The sequence below is a fragment of the Engraulis encrasicolus genome, chromosome 24 (assembly GCF_034702125.1).
Source record: "Engraulis encrasicolus isolate BLACKSEA-1 chromosome 24, IST_EnEncr_1.0, whole genome shotgun sequence".
Lineage (NCBI taxonomy): Eukaryota > Metazoa > Chordata > Actinopteri > Clupeiformes > Engraulidae > Engraulis > Engraulis encrasicolus.
In genome coordinates this window covers 12,483,757-12,508,821 of record NC_085880.1, presented here as the reverse complement: position 1 = coordinate 12,508,821, position 25,065 = coordinate 12,483,757, and the positions used below count along the sequence as shown (strand labels likewise).

The 25,065-nt window shown below is 45.6% G+C and overlaps 1 protein-coding gene across 1 annotated transcript in view; it reads right to left on the bottom strand.

Moving 5' to 3' along the window:
* Window positions 1-9,231: 9,231 nt before the first annotated feature.
* The window catches only part of gpr26 (G protein-coupled receptor 26), a 21,582-nt gene continuing 5,748 nt past the window's right edge, over window positions 9,232-25,065 (bottom strand). Inside the window, exons 3-4 of the mRNA XM_063192064.1 lie at window positions 19,112-19,405; window positions 9,232-9,247 (exon numbers count right to left, since the gene is read on the bottom strand). Of these exons, the coding sequence (XP_063048134.1) occupies window positions 9,232-9,247; window positions 19,112-19,405 (310 nt within the window). The remainder of the gene's footprint in view (window positions 9,248-19,111; window positions 19,406-25,065) is intronic.

Here is a 25,065-nt window from a genome sequence, read left to right as displayed (position 1 = left end):
ACAGATTAGCCTTTATAAATTAAGTTTGCTGAAGAAGAATAAGAGAGAAGAACTTAACTGTTAATTGAGGGTTGTCGGATAATCTGTATAAAATGAGCACGAACAGAAGCGGAGATGACAGTGTGATAGGGGTTAATTGGTTTCAGGTCTGTGATAAAATAATTTCCAGGCTCTCGTCAGCGCGGTGACATTAAAGGGGGGTCATCAAATTGCAAGGAGGGATGACAAAGATTTATTACGGCCCGCGTTCGTTTTAATCCTCCCTGCCATGGCGACAAGGCCTGATTGACAAGCATGGAAGGCACCCGCATCGCTCTCTAGAGCTACAATGGCTCAACTAAAGGGTTCGCGACAAGCAGATCCAGCAACAGACACAGCATGTGCGCGTGCCTGCATACATGTGCGTGTGTGTGTGTGTGTGTGTGTGTGTGTGTGTGTGTGTGTATTCACGACAGACAGATGCAGACACAGCACGTGTGCATGCGTACATACGTGTGTGTGTGTATTCACGACAGACAGATCCAGACACAGCATGTGTGCGTGCGTGCGTGCATACATGCGCATGTTTGTGTGTGTGTGTTTGGATCTGTAATCCTTCCCTGTGTGACGATCCAAATAAAAGTACTAAACTCTGCGTGTGTGTGTGTGTGTGTGTGTGTGTGTGTGTGTGTGTGTGTGTGTGTGTGTGTGTGTGTGTGTGTGTGTGTGTGTGTGTGTGTGTGTTCATGACAGGCTGCATGCGGCGAATGCAGAATACCCACCGCATCCTCACGTCTCTATGGGTCTGTATGTCACTCTGCTGCGAAATGTCACTTGTTAATCCATTGTGATTGGGGTAGGTGGGTAGAGGACTGTGTGTGTGTGTGTGCGCGTGTGTGCCAGGCAGCTCGGCTGTGCATGCTGAACTGGACTGTGCTAATGTGCCCTATAGCTGTCTGACTCTGTACATCGTGTGTGTGTGTGTTCATGATTTGCATGAGTGTGTTTATTTGTGTGTGGAGTGTGTGTGTGTGTGTGTGGGTGTGGGGGGGACGACTGAGCCATTGGCTGCTCGTTATCGCCGGAGGTATGACGAATCCACTCTCGTGCCGCTATATGAGTGCAAATGCATTCATCCATCGCATACACAGACACACACACACACACATGCACACAATCATTGTTATAGCTACAGTATATATCTTAGGCTGGTCTGAGGTGTCTCACTGCACATATTGTAACCTCGCTTTATATAAGTCTATGCAGAAATCAAGAAAATTGTACAGCCCAGCTGCGTTGTGCATAATGTCTGACTGCCATGCCATGCCATGCTGCCAGAAGGTGTAAATAATTACATGTATATCATTTTTTTAAAACACGAAAAAGTACATGCTGGTCTACTTCAGCAATAAACAATAAAGCAATGTCGAATAATAATTGGCCAATTTTGAAAAAAGGACAGAACACAAGTAATAACCTTTTTATACCGGCTATAAATAAGGCAATTTAAATGGCTGTCATAAAACCCGGGCCATCAGACAGGCCACATTCTAGAGCACTAATAAGCCTCTCGCTCAGCTGGTGGAGGGCAGGCGGAGAGAGAGAGTGCCACCTTTCTGAGCTGTGTTACATCATGTGAATTTCGCTCACTCAAAGACTATGGGAATAAAGATAGCTACTTTAGTGGTTTAGTCTATAAACCACTCTCTGGGGTGTTAAACTCAAATTCACAGTGGACCAAAATCCCAATTTCTGAGGCAAAGTCTTGGGCTAAACTCAATATTTACTCAAAAACTGTACTGAAAGCAAGCACACACCTAATGGTAGCCTAATATATAAAGCTAGACAAAGTTCTCACTCACATTATATGGTTCAAATGCACCTGCACATATTCTGTTGTACTGTACTTAACTGTTGTGCTGTTACTGTTACTTTTAGCCTACTTTACTGTTTACTGTTACCCGCCAAATAAAATCTCACAGCGTGCCAGAGTCTTTGAGTTTGACACCTGTGGTCTACAGTGCCATTATATGTGCATGCCCTGCTATTGTCTTGGTCGATGTCCACCGTACCTGTCTTGTAATGCACTATACGATGTGTTATGCATATACGTACTGTATAAATGAACTGTGGTTGATTAAGTATGTACTGTGCGTCATACATCCTCACATCCTCTTTATCACAGCATCTCTCTCTCCTCTTGTGGTATAATTCATTTGACTTGTCTTGACTTCACTTGACTACAACAGATGTGCTCTTAAGGAGAGTACTGTGACGAGTCACGCAAGGCATGCACGCACGCACGCACACACGCACGCACACACACACACACACACACACACACACACACACACACATACACACACACACACACACACACACACACACACACACACACACACACACACACACACACACACACACACACACACACACACACACACACACACACGAGGGGTGCCGTGACTAAGTACTACTTACTTGACATGGTGTTCTGCATAAGATGCATGGCTGCTGGTGAAGAGAGATGCACACACACACACACGCACCCACGCACACACACACACGTACGCACGTACGCACCCACACACCCACGCACGCTCGCACACACACACACACCCACGTACGTACACACACACACACACACACACACACACACACACACACACACACACACACACACACACACACGGTTCGCTGCTTCTGCTGCTGGGCTGAAGGGAGATATATACCCAACGGCGTCTGAGGTATATTTAGAACTCTCCTCGCTGGTGTTAGAGATCCACCCTCATCATCTGCGGAGCTTCGTTCTGGGTTAGATGGGTAGATTTTCATGATAGCAGGGCAGGATGCTGAAACACAGCTTCCCTGTTTGTTAAATAAGTCATTTGTATACAGTGAGTGACTGGGTGTGTGCAGATAAGGGAAAAAAAAGCCCTGCAGCTATGTCAAGCATCACGCGATACATTACGCTACATAAGCTGTTTTGGGGCTTTGATTTGCGAATGAAGCCAATTTTGTCGTATGGGGAAACAAAACGTCAAAGCTGGAAATCATATTTTAATGTTAGCAAACTATAGTGTGTTAAAACAAAATAAGCAGTATGACAGACGAGATATCAGCATTATTGGAGCATGCTTCTTTAAAGGGAGTGTCATGTCATTGTGAGTTGGACTTCAAACAGACTTCAGCTTCGTCTGTTGCCAGCGTGTTGTCTTTCAGATAAGAAGAAGACACTAGGAACAGTCAGATCCAGCGGAGGACTTGCTCTTACAAATGGATGGATTCTGCACTCAGAGGAAATTTCAGATTGCAGGAAAATAAGTGCTGCTTTTGAAAACAGCAGTACCGTTGCCTCATCATCTGTGTGAAACAGCGCACACACACAGACACGCACGCACGCACACATACACACACACACACACACACGCGCGCAAGCACGCACGCATGCACAGACACACGCACACACACATGCACTCAAGCAAATGCACTCGCACGTACTGTACACTCGCAAAGATCTGACACATGGGCACACAAAAGTGGACATGCACATTCGAGCCACTAATTATCTCTGTGGGGGTGCGTGCAGCGTATTAAAGCCTGTTTGATAACTGGCAGTTCCTGCAGTGGAGCACAGTCACACACACACACATAGGCACTCACACACACTCTCTCTCTCACATACACACGCACACACACACACGCAGGCACTCTCACACACTCTCTCTCTCACACACACACACACGCAGGCACACACACACACACACACACACACACACACACACACACACACACACACACACACGCAGGCACTCTCACACACTCTCTCTCACACACACACACACGCAGGCACTCACACACACTCTCTCTCTCACATGCACACACTTTTCAGACCTTACACATCCGCACGCGCGCACACACACACACACACACACACACATACACACACACACACACACACACACACACACACACACACACACACACTCACACACCACACACACACACACACACACACACACACACACACACACACACACACACACACACACACACACACTTTCATCCATGCTCTCCTTTTGTATTCACCACACCAGCTTCCATACGATCACAAAATAGGCCTGCTTTTTTTTCGTCATGACAAAGACTTTTCCCTAGGAATGAGGCAGCCGGTGTATGGTTATCTGTCATCTCGGAGCCCACATCATTAGCTTTGACTACAGTGGGAAAGCGAGCGACGTAATCCCGGTATAATAAGGCTCAGATCCCCTTGGCTTTGTGTCAGCGTAGGCTATATCCGTTAAACGCGGCCGCCAGGTTTCACCTGATCGAAGGGCTCGTCTCAGGAGCTGGAACGAGACCGAAAAAAAAGAGGCCGGGGCCGCACAACTCAATATGATGGGCCCGTCTTTAAGAACGTACAAAAGAAAATCTAACAGCATCGACCGTTGAGGACTGCGGGTCCACCGGGAATTGCCCCGTATGCCCAGATGACCGCTCCTGTCTTGGCTGGTCTGCTTAAGTCGTATCGATGGCGTGGAGGCATGAAGGCTGACCTTGACACACTGGCTTGGCCTTTTCACATTGGGCCCTGCGCCACGCCGCCTATTTTCGGGAACCGCGGATGCATAATGAAATCTCCACAAAAGGGCAGCTTTCAGCAGCCCAGAGAGAGAGAGAAGAAGAAAGAGAGAGAGAGAGAAGGAGAGAGAGAGACAGAGACAGACAGGGAGACCGAAACAGAGAGAGAAAGAGAGAGAGAGAGACAGAGACAGAGACAGACAGAGAGACAAAGACGGAAAGCATTCAGTGAAACCATCCGCATACCCAAAGCCTTTATTCCCCAGTCATCCAAATCCTTTATGTCTATAGTACAAAAGACCGCAGATACAAAAGACGGCTGAGGAATTATTATTGCTACGCACTATACACTATTATAAAAAAGGCGCGAATACAGCAGCACTCACTGTGTCATCCGCAATAACTCAGTGTAATACTGCTCATTTTCACGTTCTATTCTAGTCATCAAATGCTGTTGTTGTAGTTGTTTTTTGTTTTTTTTACACACACACACACACACACACACACACACACACACACACACACACACACACACACACACACACACACACACACACACACACACACACACACACACACACACACACACACACACATTTTATGTACTTTATTTGATTCCACATTACAAGTTAAAATAAAATATGATGAATAATCCAACAACTACTTTGACCAAAAGACACTTCTTGTTATGGAAATGCATCATTAACACACACACACACACACACACACACACACACACACACACACACACACACACACACACACACACACACACACACACACACACACACACACACACACACACACACACACACACACACACACACACACACACACACACACCTTCATGTACTCATCTTGTGAGGAGACTACACCCAAAGATTTATACTCTCTAATACACCTTCAATGAAATGTAATAAAAGAAATCTAAAATTCTTGTTGAAGATGAAGAAGATGAAGATGAGGATGAGAATCTGCAGTGACCCAGCCGTCTCCACGGTTACCAAGGAGGCAAGGAGGGAGCTTTGCTGTTATTTTCACCCTGAGGAGGGCAGGGTTGTGGGGTTGAAATGAGGTGCACATTTGTGTGTTTGTTTGTGTGCGTGCGTGTGCGTGTGCGTGTGCGTGTGTATTTGTGTATGCGTGTGTGTATTTGTGTATCTGTGTGTATTTGTCTATGGGTGTCTGAGTGTATGTGTGTTTGTGGAGGGGGTTGGGAGGGGGGGGCTGTGTAGGTTGTTGATCATTGTGACTCAGTCTTGGCTCCCTGTGGATCAGGGGACTGCCTGGCCTGGCTCTGCGCTTGGCAGGAGCGTAATGACAGAGGCTCCATAGGTGATGCTCTTGAGGCTGAATGGGGACTGCCATTTGAGTGACCTGTCAGGGCCACCTCTCAGGGGCTGTCAACTGCAGAAGGCGGGGCAGGGGGTGGATTGAGGAGAGATGTGGAGTAAGGGGTTGGGGGAGTGGTGATGGTGGTGGTGGGGTGGACGGTGGATTGTCTATAGTAGGCTAGTGGGCTATAGGTCTTGATGTTATGAAAGTAGGCTATGTTACGATGGCTTCCAGCGTGTTTTTTCAGGAATTGTATTACTGCCTGTGTGTGTGCGTGCATGTGTGTGCACTTTCTCACATGAACACTGGACAATTGGCACCGTACGGCATCCTCCAGTGCTGGTGTTTGAATGTAGAAATGTGTATTTTGTGTGTATATGTGTATGTGTATTTTGAAAGCACTTTGAGACAACCTCATAGTTGTGATACTGCACTATATAAATACATGTATTGTATTGTATTGTATTGTATTGTATTGTATTGTATTGTATTGCATTGTATAGAGGGTGGTGGTTTGTACGGATTGAGGGATGTAGAGTGTAGTTGGGTAGTGGTGAGGGTGCTGATGGGGGTGATGGTGAGCAGTAGGGGGGGGGGTGTATGGCTGTGTGGGTGGTTGGAGCTGTGTGGGAGCTAGGTGTGGATGTAGTTGCTTAGCAATCAGCCTGTGGTCCCTCTGATGGTACTTGTATTTTCCTGGACTGGACTCATTTGTGAAGGGTATATGATTCCTGTGGAAAAGGGGGACCCTCATACATGCCTGCTTCAATGTTACACATAAAGTTCTTTACAGACATAATTTCTCATTTATGATGAGTCAGGTGGAAGTCCAGTGTTTTTTATACAGTCATAAATTCACTTATAAATTCATATATTCAACACATAGTGAGAGAAGGCAGGGGAGCAATTAGTTTTCATCACCTGAGAACTTGGTAGAACTGGGATTAAAAAGATACATGTTGTCATGACAACTCGCCCGGAAAAAATTGGGCTTATCAAGTCAGGAAGCACCAGAGCGACACCAAACACGATTTGGCATCAATGTGGTAAACAAGCAATTTAGACCGGAACAAAGTTTTTTTAGGGGTCAGGTGGAGCCCAATCATGCATAACATCTGTCAGTACTTTCGGAACAGGGGACATGTTCATTAGCGCACTTCTACTATTAGTCATAGTGACGTTCTAGTGTGCGTGCCATGCAGAGGCGATTCTAGGGTAAGATGGGGCCCCAAGCGAAATTTCAAAAGAATGAACATTCACAACAAATGGCCGCTACTTTAGTTTAAATCTTTGCTGTTATTAACCATTTAGGCTTGGGGGCCCCAAGTGGCTGCCTGCCTAGCCTGGTGACAAGATTCGCCTCTGGTGCCATGTGTAGTACCGTATGTCATCTGATGAAACCATGTGTTTTCAGTGAGTTGAAAAGTATGTAGGGTCTGAGTCAGAATTTGTGTGTGTGCGTGTGTGTGTGCGTGTGTGCTTGCGTGCGTGTAGAGTAGAGTAACTTTATTGTTCCCAAGAGGGGAAATTCAGGTAATTGTGTGTATGAGTGCGTGTATGTGTTTGTTCATTCATACACCGAGGGCTCTGAATTAACTCTGCCAACCAGCCAAATGCTAATGAAAAATCAATTTGATTGGTAGGTGATAAAACTTAGTCGCCACTTTGACCCATTAGTGAGATTTTTTGTCGCTTGTAAGATTAACATCTACCAGCCATTTCCACTGGTTAGGAAAATAATAATAATACACAGCCAAGCCCTGTATACCAACCATGTTACCTGATTCTCGCTCAGATGGTTGAAGTTGAGTAGAAATGCACAAAGGTCTAGGGGAGCCAGGCAAACACCCATGTTGCAGTATGGAAATATCTGTAGTAGAATGTGATAGATGTACCTGTACATATGCAATAACTGTACCTTGTTACGCTGGATCGTGTTGTAATTAGAGACACGAGGACTTGTTCTCTCATCTTGGTCACTTGAGGAATCGGTGTCTGTCTTGTCTTGAGTAAATATTGTAATCCTATTTAGAATATTAAAGCGACCTCGTTAGATGACTGTGGTCTCGTTAGCATGTCATTAGCATCTCATTACTCTCTGGTTTCCTCACATGTCTGACCCCAATTAGCGAACATGCTGGAGTGACTGAGCGCAGTATTCAGCATGACATGATTCTAGCAGGCCACATCACTTGAAATGATATTTATTTACATGCTGCAATATCAAGGGAGGATGAAAGTGTGTGCACATCTTAGTTTTCATACTGCCGTACGTCTGCCATGTACAATATTTGCACTATGAATTCATCTTATTAGAAATGTTAGCAGTGCTTAATCGGCTAAATAGAAAAGCCTTTTTAGTTTCCTTATTGCAGTGTATTTGCATCTTCTTTTCATACTACGTCTTTGGGATTTGCACTGTAAATTAATCATATTGGAAATGCCATTTTAGTTTGCACATAGTAGATTCCTTCTTGTGATTTTATTTGCATGCTGCAATATTAAGGAACATAAAGCACGTAGGAATCTTCTCTTCTCCACATGAAAGAATTATAAGCACTATAAATAAATCCTATTAGAGATGCTGTTTTACTTTGCATAGCCTACAGTAGATCCACTGATCTTAACATCTCTTGCACATATGCGATCCTTGTTATGAATGAATAAGTCTTGGTTTTCATGCACTTTTACCGTGGTCCTTCAACAGAGAACTGTTCCAGGAGAAATGCAGGGAGAAATGCCAGCAGAAATGACAGCGCCATCAATCAAACAGCCATCGAGATGCACTCTCTCTCTCTTTCCTATTGGTACCCTTACAAAACACAGACGGTTTTTTAATGAAGATGTCTTTTATCTTTCATGCTTTTAAAGGTTGTCGCGTTTCTGTCAAGCACATCATTGACAACATAGGCTACCAGCGTGTGATGTAGTTCGTTAAAATCAATGCAGAGATGTCTCGTCGTGATTAGTTTCCCAGGTAGATAAAACCGGTAATTAAAGTAATTGCTGTATTATTACTGGCCTGCCAAACAGTGTCTAAGAAATATACATAATAACAAAAATAATATCAGTCCTCTTTTAACCACACACACACACACACCCACACGCGCGCACACACGCACGCACGCACGCACGCACACTGACACAAACACACACACAAAGAGTCTGGCACTTCTTCCATAATCGTTATTGGACCTGAATCCAATTTTCGGGTCTTTTGTGGCTGTGAAAAAGGCCTTCGTGTCCAGTCCAGTGGTTTCCTTTGTTGGCTGCGCAGGTTGCATTGACCTCACAGGGGTGTCTCGCTAGCATGAGTCACTAAAAAGAGTCCTTGACTTATGGGCCTGTGCAGCTGTGAGACAGAGAGTTTTGAGCTGAAGAGAGACTTACACACCAGAGGCGGACTTTCCATTAGACAAACCTAGGCAATTGCCTAAGGCCCCAACCAAATCTGCATGTCCTCCATAGGGGCACCAAGTGTTATACCAGTCTCGCTAAACACGTAAAAAAGGTGGGTTTAAGTTGTGACTTATGTACAGTAATCAAAGTTATATATATAAAATGCAATAAAATAGCACCGAAACACAAAATTTGATGTCTATATAATGACTTTTGAGGGCCCCATGTTTGTATTTCGTTAAGGGCCTCGAAATGGCTAGATCAGCCCCTGAGAGACACAGAAATAGCACTCCTGTCTGACTAACACAGAACTGAAGCATGCGTAGGTGACTGGTCAATACCAGACAATCAGCTGTGGATTAGAATGTGTATCAAAGGCTTACTGTATAGGAACGAAGGTATAGCATACTCTTCCACAACAAACTACACTAAAAAGCTACACTAGTGACTGTGAACTAAAATTATGCTTTAGTAAAGAGTTAATATAAATATAAAGATTAAATATAGAGTTCAATACGATGCAATGTAATCTAATGCAACAATGCAAGCTGTCGTGAGTGGAGTAAAAAAATGTTTATTTGAACAGCAGCCTGACATTTTCATTGCCACTTTTGCCCTTTTGTTAGGGATGCGCTGTAGGCTGCAGGGGAAAATCTCCCTAAGCTTTTATGGGATGATCATGTGTGATTCCCATGTGTGTACACATACATATACAGTACATGTCTTCCGGCTTTTATTTCAATGTTTACTGTATCTACAGTCAGCAGCCCATGTTCTGAGCAGAGCTTGTATGCGGATTCTTGTTTTTGTGTCTGTGTCTCTTGGTATTTCTCTCTCGCTTTCTCTCTCTCTCTCTCTCTCTCTCTCTCTCTCTCTCTCTCTCTCTCTCTCTCTCTCTCTCTCTCTCTCTGTCTGTCTCTCTCTCGCGCGCTCTCTCTACATTTCACTAATGTTGTCTTTTTGCATTTGTGAGTATGTGTTCATGCATGAATTTGTTTTGGGCCTGAAACCCTCTTTGAGTTGTGTGCGCACGTGTGTGCATGCGTGTGTGCATACGCATATGTGTGTGTGTAAGTGTGTGTGTAAGTGCGTGCGTGTGCATGTGTGTTTGTGCGCCTGTGTGCACGCGTGTTTCTTCATGCATAATTGTGTGTGCACGCCTGTGGAGCTGCGAGCGTGTAGAAGCACTGATGTGAAATGATGATGCAGGATGATGCCCACTCCTCCTCCTTCTCATCCTACCGTCCTTCCCCTCCTCTCTCCTCTTCTCTCCTCCTCCTACTCCTCCTCCTCCTCCTCTCCTTCCCCTCCTCTCCTCCTCTCTCCTCTTCTCTCCTCTCCCTCCTCTCCTCCTCCGCCTCTTCCTCCTCTCTCCTCCTCCTCCTCCTCTCCTTCCCCTCTTCTCTCCTCCTCCTCTCCTTCCCCTCCCCTCTCCTCCTCTCTCCTCTTCTCTCCTCTCCCTCCTCTCCTCCCCCGCCTCTTCCTCCTCTCTCCTCTTCTCTCCTCCTCCTCCCGTGTCCCTGCTTCCTGCCCTGACTTTCCCATAATGCCCCTGTCTCTTCCCCTCTTTCTGTCCCCACGCCCATCTCCATATTTCCTGCATGGTCCCTCCTTCTCTATCCATCCCTATTGGGTGCATTCCAATATGCAGACTCCCATCCTCCTCTTGGTCTTGTGGCCCTGCGTATTGCTGACGCCCCGCCTCCATGGAGAAAACAATAAAGTTTCCCGGCAGTCAGCCTAGTCACAACAACGTTTGGGGGACTGTTCTTCATTCACCATCCCGATTGGAAATGAGAAAATGACATTAGAATTGAGCTTTTGCTTTTGAATTGATTTCATCATTCCGACGGCAAGCAGGCAAGTGAGCAAGGGAGGACGGGAGTCTGCATTTTGGAATTCACACATTTTGTGCCTCTTTCTCCTTCTCCATGCATTCCAATGCACCCTCTCTCCTTGTAGTTTTTAGCACTGCCTCATTCTGCCCCCCCCGCCCACCTCCGCTTGCTGTCTGCGACCCCCCCCCCCCCCCCCATCACTGCCTTCTGACAACCCCTGTGTAATCAGGTGCCACCCTTCCCTCCTCCATCTTTTCTGATACCCACACCCCACTCCCCAACTTCTGGCACACTCCCACCTCAACTTGTGCTTTCACCTGCCCCAACCCCCCCAGCCCCACTACTGTGTGTACAGTACTGCAATCAGAAGTACCTCCCCTGTGCACTCCAAAGCAACCCCGTACCCCCCACCCACACACTCACTTCCAACAGCAACTGCTCACTGCATAACAGCCCACAGCATCTTCTTGCGCTGTGCTTTTGAGGTTTCAGCCAGAGCGGTGTTGCAGCCAGAGCGAGCATGTCGGATTCCCCTCTGTGCTACACCCTACTGCAGAGGTTTAGTACTCTTACAAGGCTTCACTTCTTATTTCCATTCATTTTGGACATTTTTGTTGACACACAGAAATCCATTGTACTGCACAAACAACATAATTATGCAATGTGAGTTGGGTTTGTCGTAGGCTATATTTGATCAGAAAGGCAGGTCTAACTTAAAGCCAGCCTTTGTGTGTTCAACAAAAGGGAGAGATAATTGAATGTTTGGTGACAAAAGCGCACACACTGGCTCATGGAATTGCATCTCTGTCTGTTCATCAGAGTTTTGTGTGTGTGTACCTGCCTCTGTCTATGGAGATCTAGAATTCCTTTCTAAACACGCTCTCTCTCTCTCTCTCTCTCTCTCTCTCTCTCTCTCTCTCTCTCTCTCTCTCTCTCTCTCTCTCTCTCTCTCTCTCTCTCTCTCTCTCACTGCCTCTCACTCTTCTAAAGACGCACTCACTCACTCTTCCTTTCCTCTCTCTCTTCCTTTCCTCCCTCTCTCTCTCTCTCTCTCTCATATCATATTATTGAGGTGACATCAGAAATAGCCTACCATCCCGTAGGGTCATGTAAAATTTAGAGGGCTCACCTAAGCATTCGCAAACATCAATTCTCCCCCTCCCTCTTTACCACTTTCTGGGCCATTAATTACCCACTGTCCTTTGCAGGTGTCATAACTGGCGAGTCCGTGGCTTGTGGACAGTACTTTCTAAAATATTTTCCCTACCTCTCTTTTCCAGTTCGTCCGTTTTTTTTCTCTGTCTGTAGATTTTTTTCTAAACCTTTCCCTCCTCCCACTCCTTTTATTCCTCCTTCTCCTCACCCCCTCCCCCTTCTCATCGTCCTCCTCCTCCTCTTCTTCTTCCCTCTGGTCCCCTTCACATTCTCATTTCCCTCCTCCTCCTCCTCATTCCCCATCTTTCTCCTTTTCCTCCCTCTCATCTTCCTCTTCATCCTCCTCCTCCTCATCCAACTCTGCATCTTTCTCCCTCTCTTCCCCCTCATCCTCCTCGTCTTCCTCCCTCTATTCCCCCTCATCCTCCTCTTCCACCTCCGCATCTCTCTCCCTCTCCTCCCTCTCATCTTCCTCCTCATCTTCCTCCTCATCCTCCCTCTACTGCCCCTCATCCTCCCCCTGCTCATGGTCATGCAATTACTGCAGCACGTAAGGGGTCTTGGAGCTCCATTGTTATGTGTGTGTGTGTGTGTGTGTGTGCATGTGTGTGTGTGCGTACGTGTGTGTGTGTGCGTACGTGTGTGTATGTGTGTGTGCATGTATATATGCGCACATGTGTGTGTCTGTGCATGCACACATGTGCGTGCGTGTGTGAGTGTGTGCGTATGTGTGTGAGTGTGTGCGCATGCGTGTGTCTGTGCGCATGTGTGTGTGCATGCGTGTGTGTGCTCCATTGTTGGATGTGGGTGCTGGCGAGAGGCGAGAGGGGCACAGCGCTGTCAGCTCTCTGGCTGCTCTGCTCTGTTCTGCTGTGCGGTGCGGTGCTGTGCGGTGTGTTGGCAGTGGGAGGTGGGAGCGAGGCGAGGCAGTGTTTAAAGCCCTTTCTCTCAGACTAATTATCTCACCCACATGCTGTCTGTGCCCTTGTTCTTCCAGGCTGATGGGACAAGGCCAACAAGACCTGCAAACGTAGACTCGTCTCGCCCTCCTCTCGAACGCAGACCTGTCTCACCTCCTCTCGAATGTAGACTTGTCACGCTTCCTCTTAAACATACGTATAGACCTGTCTCTCCTCCTGACGAATGTAGACCTGTCTCTCCTCCTGGCAAATGACCTGTATCTCCTCCTCTCAAACGTAGACCTGTCTCTCCTCCTCTCGAATGTAGACCTGTTTCACCTCCTCTTTAACATATAGACCTGTCTCTCCTCCTGCTGAAAGTACATTTAGACCTGTCTCTCCTCCTGTCGAATGGAGACCTGTCTCACCTCCTCTTTAACATACAGACCTGTTTCTCCTCCTGTTGAAAGTGGACCTGTCTCTCCTCTTTTTGAAAGTGGACCTGTCTCACCTCCTTGCAAACGTAGACCTATCTCTCCTCATCTCCTTTCCTTCTCCTCCTTACTCCTTGTCTCATCTCCTCTCCTCTCTTCCTCAACCTATTTTTTTTGCCTTTTAAATCCTTTTTGTATTTCCTCCTTCATCCTCATTCTCCTCCAACTGTCTGTCCTCCTCCTGTCTACACGCTTCCCTTTTTTCCTGCTCTTCCTTGTTCTGTTTTCTGTCTCTCCCCTTCCCTTCCCCTCACCTCACCTCAACTGGATGAAGAAGGTATTGAGGAAATAATCATCTCCAAGGTCTAATGTCAGGAAACATTCTGCCATGTGATGTTCTGGATTCATGTGAGAGAATGTGTAACTTTGACCATAGTAGCCTATACAAACATTGCTGTCATAGCAAAAAGGAGGAGGGGTGGGATGGGGGGTAAAACAGAGAAAAGAAGATGACAAGCTGGCCATTTGTTTTAAATGCACTACATTTTTATTAGATTCAAGTCACAAATATAGATATATTACTATGTATTTTACACAGCTTTTACAGTAACAAAAATATAGAAACATCTCGTCAAATGAGCTAAGTCGTATGCTGCTGGGCTTCCTTTTGGGACTTTGAGATTTCACCACTAATCAGACTGCACCACTACCTAATCTCCTACAGTACATCCTCAGAGGTGACCTAAGATTAAGTAGGAGTAAAAAGAAAATGTGCAATAGTTTCCTTCCCACACAAGTACCTTCACTGAGTAACTGGTCTACAGTTATAGAGCGATGTACCTGACTCTCCACTGGTTGTATCAAATTTGGGGATTTTCTTTTCAGGTTTGTAGGTTTTTTCAGTAACAACGTCTAACCACCATCATTGGATACAATGGTGTAACCGCTATAAAATATGATGTGTTAGTTTTGCACTTACAGTATACTGTGCATCATAAATTTACATCTACTTTTACTTTGGCCACCTCTGTCCATTCTGAAATCTCATCCCAGGAAGTATAACTGCAGTGCACCATCAGAGCAGGTCTGATTCTCTGATTCCACCAGTGCAAAACCACACATTGACTAATGTGACCCGTATTTTGTCATCTGAAGAGGAAATCCCATTCTTTGTCATAGGCTACGTTTACATGACGGTTTTGATTCCGAATGTATAATTCCGAATGAAATAGTTCTGTCGAGTTTACTTTGGTCTTTCATTCAATTCCGAATTAAGAGGTGTTTACATTACGTTTTCAAAGCGGAATTAAGCTTTGTTCAGAATTAAATGGAGTTCATTCAGAATTAAAACTGCCATGTAAACGTAGCAAGTGTGGCACACAGATCCCCACATCCCACAATGGGGGCTTTCAGATGGTGCTTTGCCAGGCCCAGCCAAAGCTTTCAGCAGCCTTGAGTGTACCCAGATAGCTCCAGGTCCTCCAGTTCAAAACTAAAAATTCAATACAATTTGGAGTTTCTCCGAGCTCCAAAAAGAAGCCCAGTTGCATGTAACTTCCTTCTCTTGACTACCATGACCTGGTAAATGGGACTCTTCACAGACATATAAATAAACATCTCGTTTCCTAAGGCTTCACACTTTCACCAACAAAAGTGTTTCTAACTACGCACCATCAAATATGATCACCATAACGCTGTACGTAAAACCCCACCTGACTTCTTCAAGCTTTGCGTTTCACCAGTATCGACTGATATTTGTCTTTTCAGACGTCTTACGTCAGTCAAAAAGTGCAAACATACAGTACATCACATGATTTCTATAATAACCCTTTGACATTCGAATAGAAATCACTCCCCACATCACCACGTCCCACTCTTTGAAACACAAATAACACAATTATTCAACCCTGTTAAAGGAATACAATGGCCAAAATGAACACCCATGTAACTGCTTAGTGCTTATCATTAAAATAACCCACACCAGACACGGCATTCATTTTCTGCAAGATGATTCAGGCTCGCTTGCCTTTGCAATTTGCACCCAGCTCATGAATGCAATTTGCAAACCAACTGTACAGCGTCTGCCCTAGTTGAAGGTCTGCAAAGCTACAGTGTCTGCTCTTGCTGAACATATTACGTAAAACAGATGCTGTCAGTGTCCATTTGAGGTACATAGTGTTGTGTTCAGTTGGTTTATATTTCCAACACATACACGTACGCGAACATGTGCACGTACACACAAGCATGCGCCCACACACACACACACACACACACACACACACACACACACACACACACACACACACACACACACACACACACACACACACACACACACACACACACACACACAATCACTGAGAAGGGAAGGGAAACATCAACACATACACGTACGCGACCATGTGCGCTCACACACACGCACGCACGAATACAGGCACGCACACAGGCACGCACACACACACACACACACACACACACACACACACACACACACACACACACACACACACACACACACACACACACACACACACACTCGCTGAGAAGGGAAGGGAAGGGAAGGGAAGGGAAAGAAAATAGAAGTGACATTTGAAGTCCACAGCTGACGTAGTGCCCGGCAGCATGTGTGTGTGTGTGTGTGTGTGAAAGAAAAATCTATCTCTCATGCTGCAGTGGAATACCAATCCCAAACAGGCTTGTTCAAGTCCTGGAGACAGGGGTGAACCAAAGTGTCCAGATCCTGTTGCTGTGAAGAAGAGGACAGCTTGCCACCTCTGTACTTCCGCAGTACAGTTCAAGAGTTGTAGGTGCTGAAATGATAATCTAGTCCTTGTAGTTTCAGCATAAAAGAAACTCTGACACCCCCACCCACACATAAACACACACACTTGCTCTGAAAAAAAGGCACAACATTTGTCTTATCACTCAACCACAAACAATGTACAGTCAACTCAGAGGAAAAGAAAGGACAACATCCCTCAATTTTCAACATTGCTCAGCAAGATAACAATATGCTACACCTTTAGAAGACGGAGCTCCAGGTAGGAAAAAGAAATGAAGAGTTCAGATGCAAAACCCCCTAACTCCATTTCTGAAGACCTGCACTTCTATATTTTTAAAGAACCCTGTTGTTGGTTTGGTTTACATTCATGTACTTGATAATACATATAAATAGTTATATTACTTAAATAAAATAAAAAAATATGCAATTTTGATAGCTTTGTATTAAATAAAAATTAATTAAGATTATTTTCTGAAATGGCACTTAGGGGGTTTTGCATCTGAACTCTTCAAATATATAAAAACGTACAAAATGTTTCCTATATGGGTCAGCCGTGGCCAAGTTGTTAAGGATCAGAGGGTTGCCAGTTCAAATCTCTCCCAATATCCCTCCATGGCTGAAGAGCCCTTGAGCAAGGCACCTAACCCCACACTAACCTAGGGACTGAAACCAATACTCTGTTGATAATAACTGTAAGTCGCTTTGGATAAAAGCGTCAGCTAAAAGTAATGTAATATGGAATATGGATTAAACAATAATGCAGACTTTCGCATTTCATGTACTGCAGTATATCAACATTGCACAGTGCATGGAATGTGTAAAAGTGTTGACTTATAAGGCGCATACCATACAAATGGCCTATTCTTTCTATTTACACATACAGTAGAAGATTTGTATAGTCATGTACGTTGTTTGTATATATCTTTTTCCTATGGCTCCAGGCTACTTGCTTCGGTTGCGAAGCTGTAACACTGCAAATGGCAGCAGCAATCAAAATGGGACTTCAACTTCAGTACAGTAGCTTTCCTCATATCACAGCCAAGCAACAAGCAAACTGCACATCAGTTCCATCATTAACATAATTTGCTACAGTGGAACAAAAACTCTAATTATGCTTTCTGCAAAACCTCCAGTTCTTCAAATCATTTCAGTCATCCATGCTGAGAAATGCATGGTTTTTATTTTTTACTAGCATTTGTGTCACAACTGATTGAAAAGTAAGGGGCTATTGTATGTGTGCGTGCGCGTGTATGTGCGTGTGTGTGTGTGTGTGTGTGTGTGTGTGTGTGTGTGTGTGTGTGTGTGTGTGTGTGTGTGTGTGTGTGTGTGTGTGTGTGTGTGTGTGTGTGTCTGTGTGTGTGTGTCAGAGAGAGGGAGGGTTGAGGGACATTTACTTTCTCCACGTTAGGCATTATGGCTTATCATTTTGGGAATCCTATTCCTTGGTACATCTTGGCTTTGTGCTCTAAGCAGAGGCAGGCATACCACACAGTAAAATGTACAGTGTTTATTAAACACTGTTCTGGGCATATATGGTCCCAGTCGATTTACGTAGTGTTGAATGCAACTCTTTGAATGTTGAATTAACACTTAGAGAATTGTATTTAACACTGCGAAGAAGCCATATATGGTTTAAAACCATGTTAATTCTGCACTCAAAGACTTAGAATTTTACAATGAAATCTAGTGGAACCATATATGCTCAGAACAGTGTTGAATTACCACAGCAACATTTGCGATGCATACTCAGGGAATTAAAGTCCTACCGTATATTCATTCCAGCCATCTAGCCTATGAAGATCAGCTAATGGGACTTATTCCACATGGCACCTTTGATCCAATGCAGAATGTATAAGTAACATCCAGTGGCACAGACAAAAACTTCGTTGCCACTGCTTTCTATGGAGAATAGTAGTTTATCTCCGCTGTTTTCAGGACAGGCAGAATTTACAAGGCAGGACTTTAACGGTCGAGATTCGGTTTGCCCACCTCTGGCTACATACAGTACACACATCCATCAGTTCATTACAGTGACCATATAAACTAGCAACGCCTCCTTATACGTTTGCTAAATCGACCGTGTCAGACCTGTACTGACAGCCTCGCAGCTTGATGAGTGCTAATTATACTAGCGTGATTAGACACGTAAGTGCCGCTTAAGCGCTGCTGCTACCGTGGTGCTACATATATATCAACACCACCCATCTCTGATACAGTGAAAGTATCCACCAAGAGGGAAATAATTTTTCCCAGATACAAATATCGAACAGCCTGTCAAAATCTATTACACATAATAATATGAAAGTCGATACAAAATTTGGGTTAACATTTTTGTCCGATTCTTAGTCTGTCCTTCAAAACCTTTTCTTTCATCAAGTTGTGTGGTTTAAAAAGGGGTGTGTGTGAGAAAAAAGTGGCTCTTTCACCACTGTCCATCCACATCCAGTGTATCTTGGAACTCCCTTTCTGGTTCCAGTTCTCCTCCACAGTAGTTTTGGTTCCTACATGGTTCCTGTCATAGAACCACTAAGTTCCGTGCTCAGGGTGTTGCTCTCTCCTGTCAACTCCTCTCTACTCACCTCCTTCTCCTCCTCTCCTGTCTCCTCCTCCTCCCTCTCCTCCTCATCCTCATCTTCTGCCAGCTCCTCCACAGTCTTCTCCTCCTTCACCTCATCTTCTTCCTGCACCTCCTCCTCCTCCTCCTCCCGCTGCTCCTCCTCTTCCCCCTCCTGCGCCTGCTCCTGCTCCCTGGTCCTCCGCACCTCCTTCTCCCTCCTCCACTTCTTGCCGTTCTCCTGCCTGCTGGGGGCACCGCTGTTGATGTTGAGGGAGCGCGCCCTCCTCTTGAGGAGGCGGTTGGCGATGTCCCTGCAGGTCTTGCGGTACTGGTGGCGGAGCAGCGAGTAGACGAAGGGGTCGCAGGCCGCCTTGCTGTAGGCCAGACACTTGCACAGCGCCCCCCACTGGGGACTGATGGGAATCAGCTCAAACAGCTCCATCACCCTGGATATTGGGGAGAACACACATGAATACACACACGTGAGTAGATACAGTACTATACATACATGACTGGATACATGCACAAGAAAACGCATGTGCAGACACATGATGCACACATATACACATGCATGGGCATGTACGCAAACAAGGTCAGGACAAGCACCTACTGTGTACAAAGACAGCACACATGTACACAAGACAAGACATGTACACAAGACGAAGGAGAGAGAGAGAGAGAGAGAGAGAGAGAGAGAGAGAGAGAGAGAGAGAGAGAGAGAGAGAGAGAGAGAGAGAGAGAGAAAGAGAGAGTGTATAACACCCAATAATGACACCCAATAATTCATGGGATGAATAAGGTCACCTCCCATTCTACCAATCCAAAACAAACCCTACAATTCTGGATGCATCTTAAGTCAAGTCCCAATGTTACACTCAAGTTTGAGGCATTGAAAACCCAAGAGATGAACCCTGAAAAGAGTCCTCTAAACCAGTGTTTCCCAACCAGGGGTACGTGTACCCCTAGGGGTACGCGAGCACACTGCAGGGGGTACATGGAAAAATGTAATTTTAGCAAATGCATGGATCATAGTAACACTGGGATAGAGAACGCAATGTAGAACATGAGTTAGGGGCTACTCATGGCACAGCAAAAAAGGCTTAGGGGGTACATGAGACAAAAAAGGTTGGGAAACACTGCTCTAAATCAGCTAACTATCCCAGTAATCGAAATTAACATGAAGCTAAGTCCAGCACTGCTTCCACAGGCGTAAAGCAAGTACTTCAGGCCCCCCTGCAAGCTGCCAAGAATGGGTCCCCGAACGAAAAAAGAGGGCCGGCCTAATATCATGTGGAGGGTTTCTTCAAGACAAGGGCCCATGTGGGCCCCCCTCCTCGTATGGGCCCCCCTGCCTCGTGGGGGCTGCGGGGGTATACTTTACGCCCCTGACTGCTTCCCAAATCTAAATTTTGAATAAATGAAAGTGAAAGTGAAAGCCCAACAGGGAAACTCCAAATCCCATTGTCATCATGACACAGCACATAAGTGTTCACTGCGCACTGCACAAAACAAAATTGCATTTATGCCTCACCAGTGCATTTATGCCACACCCGTGCAGCCCCTAATAGCGCCCAAAAGGGAGCAGTGCGGTGGGACGGTATCATGGTCAGGATACCTCAGTCATGGAGGAGGATGGGGGAGAGCACTGGTTAATTACTCCCCCCACCAACCTGGCGGGTCAGGAGTCTAACCGACAACCTTTGGGCTACAAGTCTGATGCCCTAACCGCTTACACATGACTGCCCTTCAATAAAACAAAAGATGACTACTTGGATCATTGAACAAGCCTATTTACTAATCAAAGCTGAATGAATGCCCTAAACAAAGAATATGACTTGGCTGAGTATCATTCTCATCTCTGTCAGAGTTATGAAGCAGAGGCCAATCCGGACCAAGTACAGGCTCGCAATAGAGACAGGGAGACAAAGAAAATCATGGCTAAGCTGACAGTGTTGAGACAGAGGTGAATTTTTTCCAAACAGTGAAACATGCGAGGGCCTGTGAAAGAGCTTCCCCTAATTCAAAAATACTGTATAGCCTATCCCCAAATCCCCGGAAGGGGAAAAGATGTCGATTTCTCTTGTCGAAGGACCCTCATGAGATCTTATGCCTCAATATGCACTCAAATATCCACACCGTCTTCTCCGTTATCTCTCTCTCTCTCTCTCTCTCTCTCTCTCTCTCTCTCTCTCTCTCTCTCTCTCTCTGACACACACACATGCGCGCGCACGCGCACGCACGCACACACACGCACACACACACACACACACACACACACACACACACACACACACACACACACACACATACAAACTCACCATGATCTACTGTAAATTTAACAGTAATTGTACATTTGTTTAATCTTGTTATTTGTGTGCAATGATGAGAGGGAGAGGGAGAGAGAGAGAGACAGAGAGAGAGAGAGAGAGAGAGAGAGAGAGAGAGAGACAGAGAGAGAGAGAGAGAGAGAGAGAGAGAGAGAGAGAGAGAGAGAGAGAGAGAGAGAGAGAGAGCGAGCGCACTGCTATACCACTAGCCTTTCCAGGAGCACCCTACTGCTACGGCTCGCCTACCCAGCACCCCAGCGGTAGCCCTGACTTCAAATGGGCCTGATTGAGCAGCCGTGGCCCCCAAGGCACTGCAGTCATCAAAATGGAAATATTCAACCTGCCAGTCAATCAGCAATCATTCTCTCATTCACCTGCACTGAATAGCAACTCAACACCTTCTCACATTTGCACTCGCACACGTACAGTACATACACACACACACACACACACACACACACACACGCACACACACACAGACACACACGGATGCACGGACGGATGCACACACACACACACACACACACACACACACACACACACACACACACACACACACACACACACACACACACACACACACACACACACACACACACACACACACACACACACACACACACACACACATGGATGATGTACGCTGAAGAATGCACACACACACACACACACACACACACACACACACACACACACACACACACACACACACACACACACACACACACACACACACACACACACACACACACCTTGTGAAGACTCCGTATCTCCACCTCTGCCTTATCCAACTCCTCATCCTCTGTCTCCACCTCCACCTTGTTACCAAAGATTTTCAATATGGTAACCAAGATCAATTGTTGTAAACGTCACCAGTTCAACTGTTCTAAATGGACATGACTTCTGTCCTTTCAATCAGTTTCATTGTGAAACCCTAGTCTTGTCTCCTGAAAAGGGCATGGCAGAGTCATAGGCATGCAGCCTTGAACCTTTTTCGATTCCAGCAACCCTTAGCGCAGAGCCTATGTTATAACCTTACTGTCACCAAATTGTAATGGCTATGTCTTAATCTGTTATTCAAGGCTCTCTGTACTCTCATGGCAATGTTCAAGATTCAAGATTCAAGATTCAAGATTCAAGATTAGTTTATTACGTCTTATTATAGGTTTGAAGCCTATAAAGAGTAAAAATTGTTGTGTTTTTTGTGTCCTCAAAAAGATTAAAAATAAAAATAAAAGAGAGAAGAGGGGGGGGGGAGTGCAAAGAAAGTGCCTTGTCTTCAGCATGAATTCAGTAATCTAACTAGGTGGAAGACACTACTTTGTAGTTTGGTAGTGTGAGATTTCAGGCTTCTGTACCATTTCCCAGATGGTAATGTGGAAAACAGTTCATAGTTGGGATGACTAGGATCAGGCAAGATTTGTTTTGCCTTCCTGATATTCCTTCCGTCGAATAGCTCCAGTATGGAGGGTAAGTTACAGCCACATATGTTCTGAGCTGTACGCACAACCCTCTGAAGAGCTCTCCTGTTGGCTTGAGAGTAGTTCCCACACCATACAATAATGGCCCCCGTCAGAATGCTCTCAATGGTGCCTCTGTAAAAGACCTCAGGATCTTGGGTCTCATCCCAAACTTTCTCAATCATCTGAGGTGGTACAGACGTTGCTGCTTTTTTTTTTTTTACAATGCGCTGTGTGTGACTGTCCCAGGTGAGGTCTTCTGAGATGGTAATGGCAAGGAATTTAAAGTCTCTCACCCTCTCCACTGTCTCACTGTTAATGTTAATGGTTTCAAACTGGTGTTCTTTCCTCCTGAAGTCAACTATTAATTATTTTGTCTTGGACACATTCAGAGACAAGTTGTTTCCTCTACACCACTCCATTTTGGTATGATGTAGTTGAGTATTTTCAGCAAATAGTGAATAGGCACACCGACGACCTCATCTGCAGTTAGAGGCTACGATGGCCTGGGGCCCCAAGGCTACAGGTTGTTGTGTTCCTCTTTTAGATGGGCATGTCGGCCGTGAAGCAGGTGATGAAGGTGCTTGATCAAGATGCTCATCAACCCCCTGCTTGCTTTTTGCCATAACCCAAACTTCTTAACCACAGTTCCTCTTCCTGCAGTACACCTTCTCCTAAATATACTGTACAGTAACCCTCCTCTTCATCATCACCATCATCCTTCTCCTCCTCCTCCTCCTCCTCCTCTTCCACCTCCTAATGTGTTTCACCTGGTGAGATAGTGTGAGGCAAATGATACAGGTGTTGAACTCCTCCATCAGCTTTCAAATCATACTCTTACTCCTAAAGGCTCCCCCTAACGACTCCTCCAAATCGCAGCCCTTCATCTAACCTTGCAAACGCACTAAAAGCGACTAGAGCAACAAAAGCAACAGAGGTAATTGACTGTATGGTGGAGCTGGCAACAGAAGAGACAAAAGCTATTTGGGTGGCAAGAGGTGATTTCAGCGGCACAGGTGACAGTTTGTAGTTGAACTTCAGCAATATCATGGTAATGAGCTATGATGCAGTTCGGCAACAGCTGTCACAGCAAATTTGAATGCATTCTTGGGTTCTTGTATTCTTGCAATGGTTATACTCCATTGCTTTTATCGTTTGAATTGCTCTTTGCAGCTTTTGTCACTTCTGGTGTGTTTGCATGGTAAGTCCTGTCTTCTAAGGTAAGTCCCGTCTTCTTCACTCGGTGTTGCCCTGCCTCCGTGGAGAAAACAATTAGGTGACCCGTTGTCAACCAGCAGAGAGCCAATTTTGGGGGGCTTTTCCCAATTAAACATCTAATTTGCAAATGAGAGAATGACCTTTGAATTGGGTTTTTGGGAGAAATTGGAAAAAAAACCTTTGACCTGATGCCAAAGCTTGCGCCATAAGGCTGAAAGCCACAGGACAGACAGAAGGAAGTCGTTTAACTTGCACACAATATCCCACCTCATTCAAGACACCTCCATCTAAGGCTAAAGCTGGGGTCACTCACATGCAAATGATCCGGCCCGGGTCATTTGCCAGTCCTTCCCCGTCTCTCTCCCCACTCGTTTCCTGTCCCTCTCTCTCTAAGCTATCACAAATAAAGGCATAAAAAGCCTTCAAATATCTTTAAAAAACAATGCATGGTGGTGGGTGTGTTTGATGGAGTTGGGAAGCAAAGAAATGCTGACGAATGCAGCGCATGCAGAGCCACAATTGACCACATGATCTCACCCAATGTAAAGGGAAATGGACAGCAACAAAACGCGGCTGATAGACACATGTGTCTAACCCCAGAGTTACCCATGTCATCCTCCTCCTCTTTCACCTGGTGAGTACCTGGCATATGGAACACGTGATGAAGGTGCCTTGGATCTTCTGGCCCTATTGTAAGCTCTCTACTTTTAGCTAATCGTCCTCCTCTTTCTCCTCCTCCTCCTCCTCCTTCTCTTCATCGTGCTCCTCTCTCAGATGGTGAGTTCATGGCATATGGAACATATGATGAAAGTGCCTATGATGATGCTTCTCTTCCTGGTGGCTATAATGTCAGCTCTCTACTTTGATCTAATCCAACTACACCCCCCCCCACCACCACCACCATCTCAAGGCATGAAAGGTCTCTACATTGACCTCCCTACGTTTGACCCTCTTCATGCTCCTCCTCCTCCTCTCTCTTCTCCTCCTCCTCTTTCCTACTCCCCCATCTCTTCCTCCCCATCACCTCTTCCACCCCATCTCTCCCTCCCCATCCCCTCCTACTCTTCCTCCTCTTCCTCCTCCACTTCCTCCTCTTCCCCC